Below are 18,382 nucleotides of genomic sequence, written 5' to 3' on the forward strand. Positions count from 1 at the left end.
TGTGGTGCTACGTGACAGTTTTTTTTTTAAAAAAAACTTTTTTTATTGAAATGGTATATACAAAATAGGTTTTGGAAAATTGAGAATCTGAGGTGCGCAATTCTAGCAGATCGGCTGAACCAGAATTTTCTAAGCTAACTGAAAATGTTGAATTGGAAATTATTGTTTGTCATTAGTTCAATCTGGTTTGATATTGTTTTTCTTACAGAATTGTTTGAACTATTGATAAAAGAAATATTATTACACCATGAATTATAATGTCACGCGGTAACTATTTAACCAAATTGTTCGGAAAGTCGGCAGTTTAACCACTGATTACACTTTAAAATTTCAAATAATTCGGAAAGCGCTTCACTGGCTCCAAGTCACAAAACTAGTCCACACTTTATTTATTTCTTAAAAGGATCAGAGAGTTAAAAGTGAGTTTGTGATTTATTACAGTAAGGAAACACAGGTATATATAGGTATGTACTATGCATAGAAGTACAGGTAAGTGAACACTCATTAAATATCAGAATAACATTTAGGTTTTAATACATTAGATAACATTCAGGTTAGACTAGTATCTTAGAGGTACGGAATACAATTTGTTTAAACATAGTGTTTCGTTGAAAATTAATAATTAGATATTTTTTGAACATATGCATTTCAGGGATATCTAAATGGCGTTTCCTAACATTTCTCTTCTTCTACAAATGCACTACAGCCTTTCACGGCCCGAGGTGGTCTGAATAAACTTTCTTCAACGGATTCTATCAAGCGCTATGGTCCACGTATGACAGGATTAAACAGTATCTACCATAATCACCTCTTTTATAACATATTCTTAGAATCATTGCAAAAGAGGATGAGAAAAAGTATACACATGAGGCCTCGAAAACTAATATATAAGAGAGGAAAAACACAAATAAAAGTGTAATCTATAGTCTGTCTATTGATAGAACTCCCATCGACATTTGTTTGAAGCAGTGGCGGTGACTATGGTTATGATTTTCAACTATTTAGTAGGGGTGTTGGGTCACTAACACAGGTTTTGGCTTGAGTCGGTGAGAGAAAAGGAATCAAGGGAGAGAGAAGCTCTCCTTTTTGAAATGCGCTATTTCTTGCTTCCATAGCAGCAGACGGTCTTGGACTTTGGGGTGAGGGGAGTTCTTTCTATCAACAAACAATACATTTTATGAATCACTGTTGAGAGAGGAGGGATTGAAGACACCAAAACCAGTTTGGTAGCTAGATGACCTCTTAACTCTTTTCTGTTTATTTCTTCCAGCAACCAAACAAGTTTTAATGTTTTTAGTCCCATCTTCCTTGTTAATTACTAATAAAGTTTTCCTTTCTTCTTTGCATTAATTTGAGGCTCTTATTGCGGAGTATTAGTACTTCCGGATCGGTAGTTATGCAAATGCTGCGCTTGTATAAAATAATTTCTGCTCAAATGAGGCCTTATTTTTTTTAGAACAGAATTTCTTAAATTTTTAACTATAAGTACAAACGTAAATCTAAATTTTAAAAATGTTTAGTTCAAAAATTACTACGTCAAATCAAAATTTATTGGAAAACAACATATGTTTGCCTATGCAGTATGAGAATGTAGAAATTTATGTAAATTATGATTAACCATATAGTGAACTAATTTCTGACAATTTTGAAACTCACTACGAGTACTTTTGGCTTTTGTTTATTATTCATATTCAAGTTTTAACAAAAAATAAACATCCATAGTAAAATAAAATAGATTTTAAGGTATATAAGAACGGTTTATTTACTTGTAAGGCAGCGGTGTAGTTTTTGAGATGGTTGAAGTAAATGTTTCCCAACAAGATCAATCCTTTAATATGTCTCTTGTCCAGTTTCTGTAAATATGCTAGAGCTTCGAAAGGTTGTCCTTTTTCGTAGAGGATAAGAGCAAGATTGAAGAGTGCAGCATCGAAATCGGATTTGAGCTATGAAAACAGTGGTAAATTTACTAAAATGTTGAAAAAGACAAAGCAAAATGGAAGTTAATTTATTTAGGCATATGCCTCTTTCAGGATGAAGCAAATATTACCATGCAGGTAAGAACCAGTGCTCTATATAATTTATTGGAGAGATTTCGCATAGCGTTTGTCTTTCGTTAACCGCAAGGCTAATTTTATTTTTTGAACATGGTGATTTGTAGGGTAATTTGCACGTATGCGCTGTGAAGCTCAAATAGCGTTAACTTTATAGTTAGGGAGAAATGTAACACTTCACAAAATTTCTCTATAAATAACTGATGTTTCGCAATAACTGCCCTTAATATTTATTTTTAGAATCTTTCAGAGGGAGGGATTAAAATCCACAAAAGCTACCATATTTGTCAAGTGAGACCAAAATGTATTCACTTTTTGTTAGAAACAACTTTCATGACTCATCTTCAAATAAATTGGTTTTAGATGATTTTAATACTTTCTTTGCCTTAACTGACCTTGGTGGTTGGCCATTACTTGAATATTAATAGCAATGTAATGTATTTCTATAATAACCCGTTGTGGGCCAGTAGGGTCATGGCAGTTAAGTTCCACAATATCATGACCAATGAAACGATGGTGGCAATGTTATCAGCATTGTACACGAACCACCTTTATATCTCAGATAAGCTGTTACCCATCAATCTGAAGCTGGGTCGACTTGGAAACATCACTGAAGATCTAACCCCTGTCCTTCACAAGGACAGCTCAGTGCCTTAATTACTATGCTATTTGAATATAAATCCGCAAATCCTAAAGAGCAGTTCTTACATACTTTTTCTAAAAATATACATTAAGAGCATTTATTGCAGATCATCTTATGTGGTAAATATAAAACAATTGAAATTAGAGACATTTTTCGAACACTAATTGAAGGAAATTACATGACATTAAGATCATTTAGTGTGGAGCATCCTATGGTAGTAAATATAAAAATATTGAAATTAACGACATTTTCTGGACACTAATTGAAGGAAATTACTTGACATTAAGAGCATTTAGTTTGGAGCATCTTATGTAGTAAATATAAAAATATTGAAATTAAAATTTTCCTTACATTGATTATATGACTAAATGATATGATATGAACTAAATTATATGACATTAAGAGCATTTATTTGGGAGCATCCTATGTTGTAAATACATACGTAGTATCAAAATATTGAAATTAAAGACATTTTCCCGACACAAGTTATATGACTAAAAGGTATAGAACTTTTTTTTTGGCTCTCCTTTATTTAATCAAACTGTGCCTTGTTTTTTAGTTTATAGAAATTTCGCACGTACTTAATTTGGTTTGAGCTCTAGATTATTTTGAATATTTTTTATTTGATTGCAGGCAAAATATCTGCTTTTTCTGATGAGAGAAAAACTGAGAATTTTTTTCCTTAAAAGTAATTTAGCATTTAAAAGTGCCAAGATCCTTCAAAATTTTATTTTAAGAGTTATATTTAAAGAGTATCGAATTTTGCTTTTTGAGGGATTTGGAGAAGTATATAAAGGGACAGATTGTAAATATTTTCGAGTAACAACAAGAAGTAGAATTACTTGTAAAGCTCTCTTGAAATAAAGTTCAGCTTTTGCTGCATCTCGATCTTGCATAGCCAGCATTCCCAGATTAAAATATGTTCTTTCGGGTTGTTGACCTTTGTCCAGCAAAACTTTTAACCTGGTAATTGTAATAAATAAAGAACAAATAAACAAATAAATAGATTTTGAAAATATATTTTAATTAAGGTCAAATAATTGTTAGGTTAAGTCGAAGAGTTAGCTGCTAGAAAATGTCATTTTCATTTTGATGTGCTTTGGATTATATATTTCATCATGTGGCACTAAGACATTTTTGATTGATTCTAGAAAGAATGTCTCGAAATACTGTTTGATTGATTAAGAAGACGGTCTCCCAAAACTATTTGATTGAATAAGAAGACGGTCTCGAAAGACTGTTTGATTGATTAAGAAGACTGTTTCGAAAGACTGTTTGATTGATTAAGAAGACTGTCTCGAAAGACTGTTTGATTGATTAAGAAGACTGTCTCGAAAGACTGTTTGATTGATTAAGAAGACTGTCTCGAAAGACTGTTTGATTGATTAAGAAGACCGTCTCGAAAGATTGTTTGACTGATTAAGAAGGCTTTCTCGAAAGACTGTTAGACTGATTAAGAAGACTGTCTCGAAAGATTGTTTGACTGATTAAGAAGGCTGTCTCGAAGGACTGTTAGACTGATTAAGAAGACCGTCTCGAAAGATTGTTTGACTGATTAAGAAGGCTGTCTCGAAGGACTGTTAGACTGATTAAGAAGACCGTCTCGAAAGATTGTTTGACTGATTAAGAAGGCTGTCTCGAAAGACTGTTAGACTGATTAAGAAGACCGTCTCGAAAGATTGTTTGAATGACTAAGAAGGCTGTCTCGAAAGACTGTTAGACTGATTAAGAAGACTGTCTCGAAAGATTGTTTGACTGATTAAAAAGACTGTCTCGAAAGATTGTGTAATTGATTAAGAAGACTGTCTCGAAAGACTGTTTTGATTAAGAAGACTACCTCGAAGGACTGCTTGACTGATTGAGAAGATTATTTCAAAGACTGTTTGTCTGATTGATTAAGGACACAGATTAATTAAGAACACAGATTGATTAAGAACACAGATTGATTGATTAAGATTCTGATTGATTAAGATTCAAAATCTACAGAGAGACTCTACGATCACGGGATAAATTTGGAGGGGTAGTTGAACGGACTAAAATATGTATTTTTTCGAGGAAGGTAGGATCTAAATTGACGCGTTCAAGTACGAACGCAATAAATGACATAGTTGGAAAAATGCGCTTAGTTATAAAATCAGCACAAGGTGTTTGTTTGCATCAGTAAAGTATTCGAAGCAAATGTTCAAAATTGCGTCCACTAACTGTAATACAAAGAGCAACTGTGATTAGCTGGCTATGGAGGTAATTGTGATTGGCTGGCGATAGTAGTAATTATGATTGGTCGGTAATGGGCTGTAGCAGGAATGGTTTCTGAACAGGCCTAAGCTAATTTTAGAAAAGTCGAATCAGTCCCTGTGGGAAAGCGATTCATTTGCCACCAACTCTCATAGTAGGAGGGAAACAAGAACTGTATGACAACCTCGCATGGAAGATTCCATTTTGAACATTGTGGATAAAACATTCCGTACAAGTACAAGAGTTAATGCACCTTGTCTGCATGTGAGACAGCCCACTGTTTAGAGAGCATTGCATGAAAATAGTTTACACCTATACTATATGCAGAAAGTTCAAGCCTTTCAAGCTACAAATCCGCGCATTGATTTCTGTCGTCGGTTCTTGCTTTAGTGTTTGGAGCAGGAGGATTTATAAACGGATATTCTATTTACTGACTAGGTAGCTTTCACGTAGGAAGGCGTTTTTACCAAGCACAACAGTGACGTGTGGGCAACGGATAATCCACGCATAACACGTCCAAATCCATTTTTCTGTGAATGTGTTAAGAAGTACCTCTTAGGCCAATATCTCATACCTACAAAGCCTCACCTGGATCCCGTTAATGTATTTTTCTGCTTAGGGTTTTTCCAACATTTCCTTCAAATTCAAACGTGTTTCGTATTGTAATCTCCAAAGTATGTTTATTAAGTTGAAGTTAAATAGTTTTATTGAGTAATACAAGTTCTGAGACTAAAGAAATTAAAAAAAAAACTTAATTTTGCTAGTTTGTTGTCCTGTTAAACAGTGTAATGTTTAATATACAAAATAAATAGATTAAGTGACAAAATTAATTATATTAGTGACATTATTATATTAGTGATTTAATAATAGATTAAGTGACAAAAATTTATTATATTGAAGTCTCACAAGCAAATGTAATCAAGTTTGTAAAAATATAATTTATTTAAAATTTAGTAAACTTTTTTCATGAGATTCTACACGTATTTTTATTACGGATTATGCGTTGAGAAACATTTCTGGACACCCTTAGTATAGTGTTGCTGCTCAGTTCGATGCATATGTCGAAAGCTAATTGTTAAACTTGGCAAACTGTTGTCTTCAATTGAGTCAAAAAGACGTTGGCAGATTGCAAAGAGCAGAATTTTACTTTCAGCTTAAAGCATATAAAACAAATAGAAGGAGCGATTAATAATCGAAGGAATAGTATGTAATTAAAATTAAACATAAATTAATTTGATAATATGCATACCTTTCATGCGCTATTCTTCTTAATTCCGAGTCACCGGAATCTTGAATAAGAATGGCGTAATTCAAAAGAGATTTCTAAACAAATAAATCACAAAAGTATATTTGAGATTACAAAAGAATGGGATAGTAATATACTATATATAAGAGATATATATAAGGTAAGATATGTAGTTAACAAGATATATTGATAGTTAGTAGGATATATAAATAGTAAGATATGTAGATAGATAACTATTTTACATTATAACCGTCGTTGAACAGTCAACCCAATTCTTTGGGTTTACTACTACTAATGTTTAACTTGAAAGTTTTGAACCCAATCCGAAAGACAAGGGAACTCCTTGATCAAGTATTGGGAGAAATTTGCCTTCGCGGAGGCTTTTTTGGTGGAACTAACCCGCATTTGCGTTACATGGAGACGAAAACCACGAAAAGCTTCCACGGTTAACCTAACGGTACGGAGACTGTAACCCATGATCCATCTGCCACTGAGGATATTTTACGTCAACACTGTGGTCGGTGCGAATCGGGTGCGGAATTCGTATCGATCAGCCATCGCTAGGATTCGAACCCTGTTCACCTCAATGTAAGACGAACGCTCTATCCCCTAATCCACCATGGACCAATCAGAAGTATTTTATTTTATTTTATAATCCTCGTTGAACAGTCGACCCAATTTTCGGGTTTACGTCTTCTAATGTTCAACTACGTAGCCTTGTAATTTTGTACCCAATCCAGAAGATTAGGGAACTCCTGCTTCAAGTATTGGGAGAAATTTGCCTTCGTGGTGGACTTTTTGCCAAACTTATTACCAAAATAATTTTTTATTTTTTTTACCAGAAGTGTTATTACTATACAGTACAGTAATTTTGCCGTGAATTATATTAAGCAGGAAGAAAGATATTCTGAGTTTAGAAAGCACAATAAAAATAAAAATAAAATAATAAAATCATGATACAATTATTCGTTGTTGCATATGTATAAAATTATCTCTTGCTTACCTCATGCTCTGGGTCTATCTGCAACGCCTGATCAAAACGCGCTAATGCTTGTAATGATTTTCCTTGTTCCAAAAGTAAGACACCTATCTAAAAATTTGTTTTTTGTTAGCACATAGTTATTTTATAAGTCATTAATAAAACAAATTCTACAACGAGTTTCGATACTAATCGTTTTCAATTTGTTCCCGTTTGAGAAATTAACTTTAACTCTTATTATTCTTTAATCTCCAGTGATCAAAAACAGCTCTTCCGCATTGATTTTCAATGTTCTAAATATTTTAATTGTTTATGAAACTCGGATTTTTAATTTTTTAAAATTTCATTTAAAAAAGATAAAGATGTTTTTTTGTGAATAATAATTTTTTCGCAGAAATATAGTGAAACTATAAAATAAATCAAGAATGGTTTTTTCTTCTAATATTAAAAAGAATATTGATCCATATCTATTCGTACTAACTTCCCTAAAAAAACGTAATTATAGTTTACATTAAGATTAAATTGTTTTTAAATTTAAATTTGAAGCAATCATGTACTCCTTGTTAAATAATTCCAAATTGAAATAAAATTAATTCAACCCATAATAGTTTAGATAATTTATTATCAACTCATAATATTCATGATGAAATTTCCAATAAAGTTAACTGTGTTTTTCGAAAGCATCGCACGCTCTCCGTTAGAATGAAATATACAATCCTCACTAGAATTTGACTTCGCAATCTTTTGAACAAAAAATTATCAAAAATCAATTGTTTGAATGAGAAGTGCTTTTATTTTAGTTCGTTTTGTAAAATTTCTTAAAATGAATAGTGAGATTTTTAAGATGACAAGGACAAAATTATGTCTTTCTTCCTCTTGTTTTATTACATTTATAATTAAAAATACAGATATTCGAAGACTTACTAACGTTGTAAAATAGATCTGGGTTGAGCCTATCGTGCTTCAGGGCTTCGTGGTACATATCCTGAGCTTCTTCAGACCTGAAAGAAATAAAAAAAAAAGTTAAATGTATAAATTAGCTATTTTGTATTTGTAAAATGTTTGCAGAGGAATTCGAGAACAGATTTCTTTGGTGATGGACAAAATTAAAGACGACCTATATCTGGATCAAATAATACAAAACAGCGAAATTGTGTTAAAAGTAAAAATAAGTTCAATAACAAAAACAACTGTACTGTAACTGTGCTGTTTGTGTACTGTAATATAATTGCTTGGAAGCAGTGTCCTATAATGTGTTCCTCTTTGGCATTCTATTCTTAACATTGGTGTGTACTGGATAATTTTTAATACTGCTTTTAAATAGTACTCTACTGTTAGATGAATGTGACTCGAGAAGGTTTTACTGTTTCGCTTGAGATTACTCGACTCTTAGGTGAATGTGACTCGAAAATACTCTACTGTTCCGCATGAATGAGATTCACGAGGACACTACTGTTTTGCTCGTGACTACTTAACTGTTAGGTGAATAAAACTTGTGAGGACTCTATTGTTTTTCTCGTGATTACTCTACTGTTAGATGAATGTGACTCTAGAAGGGTTTACTGTTCCGCTTGAGATTACTCGACTGTTAGGTGAATGTGACTCGTAAATACTCTATTGTTCCATATGAATGTGATTCACGAGGACACTACTGTTTTGCTCGAGGCTAATTAATTGTTAGGTGAATGTGATTCGTGAGGTCTCTATTGTTTTTCTAGTGATTACTCTACCGTTAGATGAATGTGACTAGAGAAGGTTTTACTGTTTCGCTTGAAATTACTCAACTGTTAGGTGAATGCGACTCATAAATACTCTACTGTTCCACACATGATTACTGTTGCTTAAATGTGACTTGTGAAACTGTACTGTTCCGCTCATGATTACTCCACTGTAACGTGAATGTGATTCTCGAGGATTCAATTGTTTTTCTCGTGATTACATGAATGTCGCTGTTAGGTGAATGTGACTCGTGACGACTCGCACGTTATTACTCTACTGTTAGATGGATGCGACTCGTAAAAACTGCATTGCTACACTCGTGATTACTTTACTGTTAGGTGGATCCGTAAACGGTTTCATTAGGTAGTTCATAATCTGCTTATTTATACCCTATACACGATATTTTGATTGCAGCTCTTAGTTGAAAATTATTTAAATATATCCACACTTTCATCACCTTTTGGAAAAAGGTTGCATGGGATAGAATTAAATAATAAAAAACTATGAGCGTACTGGTTATATTGCCAATCATAGTAATAAAAAGTATTACCTGTTAAGTTTTAGTAGAACACTAGCTCTCTGCATATAGGCATCAATGTAATCACTCTTCATACTGATTGCTTCTTTGTAAAGCTACAAATTTAGATAAATTTTTTACTTTATATTTAATTACTAGCTTAAAGATTATAATAAATATATAATTATTAATTCTAACGCTGCTATGTAAATTTTATTAATTTTAATATAACAGTACAAATTAAATCAACTCATTTTAGTTGAGTATTTTATACATTCTTATGTTAAGAACACATTTAAAAAAGGATTTTAATCAAATTAAATCAACTCATTTTAGTTGAGTATTTTATACATTCTTATGTTAAGAACAAATTTTAAAAAAGGATTTTAATCAAATTAAATCAACTCATTTTAGTTGTATTTTATACATTCTTATGTTAAGAACAAATTTTAAAAAAGGATTTTAATCAAATTAAATCAACTCATTTTAGTTGAGTATTTTATACATTCTTATGTTAAGAACAAATTTTAAAAAAGGATTTTAATCAAATTAAATCAACTCATTTTAGTTGAGTATTTTATACATTCTTATGTTAAGAACAAATTTTAAAAAAGGATTTTAATCAAATTAAATCAACTCATTTTAGTTGAGTATTTTATACATTCTTATGTTAAGAACACATTTAAAAACGGATTTTAATCAAATTAAATCAACTCATTTTAGTTGAGTATTTTATACATTCTTATGTTAAGAACACATTTAAAAACGGATTTTAATCAAATTAAATCAACTCATTTTAGTTGAGTATTTTATACTTTCTTATGTTAAGAACACATTTAAAAACGGATTTTAATCAAATTAAATCAACTCATTTTAGTTGAGTATTTTATACATTCTTATGTTAAGAACACATTTAAAAACGGATTTTAATCAAATTAAATCAACTCATTTTAGTTGAGTTTTTTATACATTCTTATGTTAAGAACACATTTAAAAACGGATTTTAATCAAATTAAATCAACTCATTTTAGTTGAGTATTTTATACTTTCTTATGTTAAGAACACATTTAAAAACGGATTTTTAAAATAGAAATATAAATTTTATGTATTTATTAAAATTAGACTCCAAATTATTATTGCTCTGATTATTATTGAATTGAGCTCACAATAATTAGCAATTTCCTAGACTTACTTCTTGCGCTTCCTCTAATCTAGAAGTATTTTTGGAAAGAAGATTTCCCAAATTCAGGAATAAATCCAAATGACTCGGAACAATATGTGCTTTGTATGTCTTTCCAGGAGTTTTCTTCGGTAACAGATTCTTAGCCTAGAATATGATAGTAAAATATGTTTATTTCAGAAAATAAGTTGGGAACCAAGTAAAAGTTATAATGTCATTTGGCGGAACCCTTATGCCAAAATTCTCAGAATTCTCCATTCCTAAGTGATATCGCTATTGAAAACCTTTTAATCAATTCACTCTTATTCCGTTTAATTTTCAATTAATATGAGTGTTTTTTTAAAAGTTAAAAATACGCTTCCAATGCCTTTATTGTTTATACCAAATACTTTCAAAAGTTCGCCTAAAGGAGTATAAAAGTTTTAAGAAAACAGTATTTCTCCGTTTCAAGCGGAAATTCGTGTTAAGCGTTTTCGTTTTAATGAGGTTTGACTGCACATGAAAATCTGATTTGGAATTGTTATATAAATAAGAGAAATTTTCCAGTTTTCCGTTCGATTATTTGTCTATTAAACCGCCTATGATGAACAGTGGTAGTGGTTTTTTTATCCCGTTGATGAAAGTGCATCACGTGGTAACGAAATACGTCCAGCTTCGTCAAATATACTATTTGTAATTTTAAAAGTGTTCATATTTAATCATTATATTTTATAAATTTAATGATTGTACTACATGGAGTTACAACGTTAGATTTTTTTTATCTCAGAAAGAATCTAAATTTGTTTACCTTAAATAAATGTTTGATTATTTTAAAATAATATGTAATGCATCATAATATATAAGTGTTGGGAATTATGATTAACAGAGAATATCCGAGATTATTTGAAAATAATATGTAATGCATCATAATATATAAGTGTTGGGAATAATGATTAACAGAGAATATCCGAGATTATTTGAAAATAATATGTAATGCATCATAATATATAAGTGTTGGGAATAATGATTAACAGAGAATATCCGAGATCATTTGAAAATAATATGTAATGCATCATAATATATAAGTGTTGGGAATTATGATTAACAGAGAATATCCGAGATTATTTGAAAATAATATGTAATGCATCATAATATATAAGTGTTGGGAATAATGATTAACAGAGAATATCCGAGATTCTCCTTTCTTTTAAGATTTTCAATCGAGTAAATATTCTCTAGGAGAGAATAGCTAATGTAGAGTTTATCAGAGAAAATATTGAGAGGAATTCCATGGGATCTTTTTCTTACCTGCCAAAAGGCTTGTTCTGCTTTCTCTGTGCTTCCTAGAGTATTATAAATTCTTCCTAAATTTAAATAAGAACCAATATCATCCGGTTGAATCCTGTAAAAATTAACACGACTTAAATTTATAAAATATACGAAATGAAATACTTAAGCTGTGAAGATGTTATACACGCCAATAAAGCATTGAACGTAAATTATATAATATTTTTGTATATTTACAATTAAAATGTAGTGAGATATTTCAATATTTAAGAGCACTTGAATAATAATTTTCTCCGGAATTATATATTACCCATACTTTCTTAAGCATTTTATCCGTATATGATAATGTATTTATATGTACCAAAAATTAAAATTTTCAATACTGATCTTAAATCTGTCCTACTGTATGGAACTGATTCATGGAACTGCAATAAAAATAACATAAAGAACTTTCTAAGAAGTTTAAAGCAAAACACGTTTTTTATTGGAACACTGAGGGCAATAGGAAAAGAGGAAGGCCAAAAAGTACTTGGAGCAGGATGATTATAAGTGAATGGAAAATAATAGGAAAGGCATGGAGGGAGGCAAAATATCTGGCCACAAATAGAGTGTGATGGAGAATTATGATGGAAGCCCTATGCTCTACTTCGAAGTGAAGAAGAATATGTGCATGTATGTAGGTATTTATATGTATAGTATATACCCATAATATTTAATTTGTGTTGAAAGAAACTACAAATATTATACACAGCCTATTCAGGGAACATGCACATAACACTTTATTCACATGTATAGCAGCTTTTAATACTTATTTATTCGTATGTATTTAACCGACAAACAATATTTTATTTAGACTCATTACACTTGCAAATAATACTTTATAAATCACGAAGCTCAAATTACATTAAATAAGTAGAATTAAATATTTCATTTTGCAATAATTTTAATAATGATTATTTATTTTTTAAAATAAAAAATTTTGCACTTTGTTTTAAGTGAAAAAAAATGTTTAAAGTACTGTTTTGAAAGATGTTTCAGAAATCTAATGGTTTTGTGTTAATAAATCTTTATAGTTTATGCTCATTTTTTTCGTATAAAGCTTATCACACTCTTTTTGCTGTATAAATATCAATAATTTGTTTCATAATTTCTATAATTTTTAAAAAATATTTTTAGAAAAAATTTAAATGTTAAATTTTTTTTATTTACACTTAAAAAATTATTATAAAAAAATTTAAATTACTTGATTAACTATATATGCAATCAAATTACAAATTAAAATTTCGTAAAAATTTAATAATTTGTATTAAATTTAGTGTATGAACATAATGCAAGCGTTATAGTTGCATGTTAAGATTAATTTAATAAAATTGTAGTCTGAATGCATTAGGAAGCGAAGAATATGAATCAGAGTTTAAAACAGTAATTATTTTGAACGAGTTAAATTTATTGCTCGCAAAAAGTTATTTCCTATACATTCTCATAATATTCAAGGTAGTGAAACTTACCGAACGGCTTGTTGGAACAGTTCTAGAGCCTCTGCGTGTTCCCCTTTACTTTCCATTACGTGACCCAAGTTATTGTAAAGTTTGGCATTCGCTTTTGTGAAACGCAATCCTGATTTGAATAGGGACTCTTCATCTTTCCTAGGGATTAAAACAAGTAATCGCATGAGGAACTTTGCCAAAGAATTTTAACTGAAACCAAGAATTGTTAATGTGCACTTACCAATCCAAATTTCTGATCACAGTTTTGATAAAATTAAGGCACAATAGTATCACGATGCAAGCATGCAGAAAAGTTGTACGCTTTCTGGAAGAGATAAAGTATCGTAATTATACAGGATGTTCCGTAACCGTCACATTTATAAATAGTTTTAGAATCCCCGTCAAAATGGAAAGCAAAAATGCATGCATTTAGGGTAGAAAACTAATATCGTGAGGAAAATACAAGAACCTTATCGAATTCTGCGGACTCATTAGAGAGGTAGGTAGTATGAAAAAAATTAAAATTAGTTCAATTTGCCAGATGAAATTCAAAGGTTGCAATTTCAGCTTTTCTGTTCCCTTCTGTTTCCTTCAGAAGTAAAACAGGTTTTGATGTTTTTAGTCCTGCTTTCCTCAATAATGTTTTTTTACGGATGTATATATCAGTTTGATAGCCTAATGAAATTCAAAAGTGTGTATAATTACAGCTTTTCTACCCCTCACTGTTTTATTTAACAGTAAAACAGGTCTTAATGTTTTTAGTCACGCTTTCCTCATTGATGATTCATGAGTTTTCAATCGTGTTTTTTTGACGTTTATATATTTAATTTTAGTATACTTTAGTGAATGCTTTTAGCTTTCAATGTGTATAATTTTAAGCTTTCATTATTGACAAGTGTAGTGTATCTACCACTACAAAAATAAAAATCCAATTCACTAGTATATAAGACATGTTAACTCGATTCTGTGGTGGGGTACCTTTTCAAAGACGAAGGTTGACATTGTCAATAACGACTCTCCTCACAACAAGGTAATCTAAATTTTGAAATTACGAGCACTTCTAAAACAGAAAAAGATGTAATTACCGATAAATGAGACATAGATTCTGCCACCCACATGCAACAAGAAAGCAGAATCCCATGCTTGGAAGATATAGAACTCTTTCTGCTATCACAAAGCCCACTGGATAGAAAAGATTTGACGCAGGTACGAAAGGAAATATACACATAGAAACACCCTAAATAAAGAAAAATAAACATAGTTTATGCAACAAACAAGTTACAATAAAACGTAGCAATATTAAACAAGTGTTAAAGTTTGTCTGACTCAATTTGTATCTTTATTACTTCTGGAATCGTTTTTACTTCGTTGTATGCTGTGCAATGACACCAGTCTATACTTCTTCGAATAACCCTAGTAATATACATGATAAAGTAAAAACTTCATTAGCTGATAAAAATATTTAAGTTGAAAAAGTCGACAAGCTTCAAGTGGTCAAAAATAGGGGCCCGTTATCAAGACCCGTTATCAGACCTTAATAAGGAAAATAAAACAGATTTGAAAAGAAAAAACATTAAGTTGCTAACAAAAATAAAATAAAATAAAAATAAAACTGGAAGGAAACTGCGGTAGTTGGGTGAGGCAAATCAGGGCAAAATGCATTACCAATCACTTGGAAATGCAACCTGCCTTCATTTATTTGTCCCAGCTGTCACGGATTTTTACTTATCTTTCCACGTCAGCGAATCTTCGCGCTTCAGTTTTTTAAAATTATTAATTTCGATTCAATAAATAAAAGATCAAATAAACCTATTTCTAGTTTGTAAAATCTGTAGTATCTTTTGTAGTTGTTTTTTTTATCATAATGTTGAAAACTGCATGGTTTGCATAATTTTCTACCTCTTAACGTGGTTTATGATTCAATGTTCATTCGCGTGTTGTTGACTTTTATCACACCTTGGAATTTGGAGCACCCTGTATAATAAGTCGTTAAGTTTTCTCTGATGACACTTGGACAAGTCAAACTCGCTCACCAACCATTGGCCATTTGTGCCTTTCGTTTGATAAGAGAGCACCGCAAGGGTAAAAGTGCGTCTTAGCTCAGAATCTTATTCATAGATGGCAGCACCACTCATTCATGAGGCCACTTCCTCAATTTAGACATAGATCTGAGGGGGTAGAAAATGTTCTCAAGATCCCTGTTCCCATGGTACCACTAAACGACCGATCACAGGACTTTCCATTCTACATATTTTACGAGCATGTATATCGCATGTACTCAATAGGTCCTAGCGGAGACGAAGATCAAACCTCAGCCCATCCGAACCGGTGGCTAATTTACAATCCAGTGGCCTTTAATGACTCACTCTCTTTTTTGGAGATTTTCCTCTTGGCTGTAGTTGGTCCCAAGCATAATAAAACTTTTTATTTCTTTTAAAATTTAATATCTGAATCTTAAAAGTGTCAGGAATCATTTTCTTGAATTAAAACAAAAAAAAAATGCTAGACAAGAAAGTGGGTCATTAAAAGCCGCTGGATTGGAAAATCGCAAATCGGAATTCGATTCTCTAGCCATTAGGCTCACACGACCCTAAATCATTTAGTAACTAAGTAATAAAAGTCGTACTGATTTAGTAGTTAAAAAATTTTCAAACTAACTGTAGTAGTAGAAATTGAGTTGATTCAGTCGAGAAATTGAGCTGTATAAATATAATAGATTATATAATAAAAATTAAACAAGAATTTTTTAGTTTATTAAGTTTTTAAACATAGTAAGCATTTAAATTTTCGAAAATTAAACTTACCAACATTAGTTTGGGAAAAATTCGGTTTTTTGAACAATAACATGTCCACACTAGTTTACATATCACAGTATAGAAGAATACAGTGGCAATGGCTCTTGAGTCCATGAAAGACACGACTAGTGGTATTGTTCCCATAGTCCAATCACAACAAAGATTCATTGGATAGAGTAATAGCCAAGTATTCAGTGGAATTAAATAGTGGTGTGTCAAATGGCGTGTTGGCCAGTTTTCAGTTGCCGCTGGATTGTCGAATCTGTATGATAGACCAGTACAGTTGAAGGTTAATTAAATAGTCTAGATCAGAGACCGTAATAAAATTCTATTGAATAGAATGTTTATAGGACAAGGAATCAAAATTATAATATCATTAATATTGCAAGTACACTATAATTTATAAAATAATTTATATAATATAATATCTATACCCATGCACGTAGGGGGCACGGAACTGGCCTTGCATTAGAAAGGTCCTGGGTTCGAATCCCGGGCAAGGCATGGATGTTTCTTTCTCTCTCTGCGTGTTCTATGTCCTTTCTCCTCTGTGCGTTTCGTCACCAATCCCGTGATTTCATGACGAGATGGTTCTCAAAATTAACGAAATACAGCTCTAAGTTTGCTGATTCGTCAAATTTGAAACCTTATTTCTGGGAGTGTGATTTTAAACTACAAACTAATGAGATTCCTATTTCAGTTGGGAAAAAATAATTTTAATAAATATAATTTTTTTAATACTTACTTATTAAAAACTGGTAACTTTGATCCCATGATCTGCATCCGCGCATATAAGAGAACAGCCGTGCCTATTACAAGTACGAGTAATCGGAGGACTAAGTCTTTTCTCCAAGTAGGGGTTGGACCTTTGATTTTGCCCTTTGGCGCTCTTTCTGGCATCAGTGGAGGAGGAACAGCCTGACAAAAAAATAATAAAATTGATGATTTTTCCTATGGAACATTAACCATTTGACGAAGAACATTTAATGAATATTTCTGATACTTTTTTCATTATTTTGTATTGGTTTAGGTAAAAAAAAGTGAAAAATATTGTTTTTAGCACTTTAATAATTTATAGTTATGAAATACAATATGAAACACCGGTGTATTTTTCTGCGTTAAAGATAAAATCTTCCAAACATGACTCACATCGAAACGATAATTTTTCAAATTCGAAGTTATTTAGATCTAAGATAAAACAGTTATTCATCATTGAAATTTCTTTATTTTACAAAAATTGATAAATTTTTGAATGTGAATGAAATTCTTTTTGTCAAAATTTTTTTTCTGGATTTTATATTTTAATACAGTGACTAAATTTGTACAATTTTTAATTGATTAACTTTGTCTTTTAAAATCTTCTTCCACATTCAAATTGTTGACATTTCTTAAAAAAAAATACATGAATTTATACATGAAAACTACAACAATATATATTTATATATGCTATTAAATTTGCAAGTAAATTAAAAATTTAATGCAGAAGATTTTGATCTTACATTTAGCTAAAGTCTGATTCTATCAATTATACGTATGTTTAGTATCACAATTTTTTGAAACTAATTTAAATATAATTCATCCAATGTTTTCATTTGAAATAGATATATGTGCTTGTTATAGAATATTTATTCAATAACGTTATAATGTTTATTTTCCTTTAGGAGACGGGGATTATTGCAATGAGAATAAATTTTTCTTTGTAATTTGATCAATAAAATTTTATTTTCAAGTATTCCAAAATTTTGCATTCATATTTGCAATTTTGCATTCATAAATGAATGACTTATTATAGTAAACAATATTTCATAAATAAATAAGTAAGAAAAATCATGGTGAGGCATACTTGTTGAATTAACAGGATATCGTAAGCTGCGCACACTGCAACTGTTGTTATACCTTGTTCTTTACTGAGCATGGCTAAGCCCACAAAAATAATGCAACACATCAGTGATCTATAATCTAAAAGATCAACAAAAATTATTAACAAAACAGATAAAGTTATTCACATATTTGGATTATCAAATACCATTGAAAAATAATCACTAAATAGAAGTATCATGAACTGATTGGACAGTTGTTAAACTGATTTCTACACTATCTTGTAATTTGATCAGATATTAGAGAGATTTTTCATCCCTTTCGGCTGGCTAATTTCTTCCTTTTAGTCAAATATATCACCACTGCACAAACAGCTCCTAATTCTGGTTAAACGGAGAGCTGAAGTTAACCGGACTGAGAAGAGTGCAATATTTTTAATCTGAATA

The 18,382-nt window shown here is 30.9% G+C and overlaps 1 protein-coding gene across 1 annotated transcript in view; it reads right to left on the reverse strand.

Annotated features, from left to right (window-relative positions):
• The window catches only part of LOC107450430 (protein O-mannosyl-transferase Tmtc3), a 66,556-nt gene that overhangs the window by 858 nt on the left and 47,316 nt on the right, over positions 1–18,382 (reverse strand). Inside the window, exons 6-19 of the mRNA XM_016066220.4 lie at positions 17,962–18,077; positions 16,864–17,036; positions 16,128–16,380; positions 14,409–14,560; positions 13,565–13,648; positions 13,345–13,482; positions 11,858–11,951; positions 10,583–10,717; positions 9,424–9,506; positions 8,083–8,155; positions 7,179–7,265; positions 6,179–6,252; positions 3,537–3,657; positions 1,767–1,943 (exon numbers count right to left, since the gene is read on the reverse strand). Of these exons, the coding sequence (XP_015921706.1) occupies positions 1,767–1,943; positions 3,537–3,657; positions 6,179–6,252; positions 7,179–7,265; positions 8,083–8,155; positions 9,424–9,506; positions 10,583–10,717; positions 11,858–11,951; positions 13,345–13,482; positions 13,565–13,648; positions 14,409–14,560; positions 16,128–16,380; positions 16,864–17,036; positions 17,962–18,077 (1,760 nt within the window). The remainder of the gene's footprint in view (positions 1–1,766; positions 1,944–3,536; positions 3,658–6,178; positions 6,253–7,178; positions 7,266–8,082; positions 8,156–9,423; positions 9,507–10,582; positions 10,718–11,857; positions 11,952–13,344; positions 13,483–13,564; positions 13,649–14,408; positions 14,561–16,127; positions 16,381–16,863; positions 17,037–17,961; positions 18,078–18,382) is intronic.

Source organism: Parasteatoda tepidariorum, chromosome 10 (assembly GCF_982258835.1).
Source record: "Parasteatoda tepidariorum strain Cologne lab strain chromosome 10, Ptep-v5.0, whole genome shotgun sequence".
NCBI classification, from domain to species: Eukaryota; Metazoa; Arthropoda; class Arachnida; order Araneae; family Theridiidae; genus Parasteatoda; species Parasteatoda tepidariorum.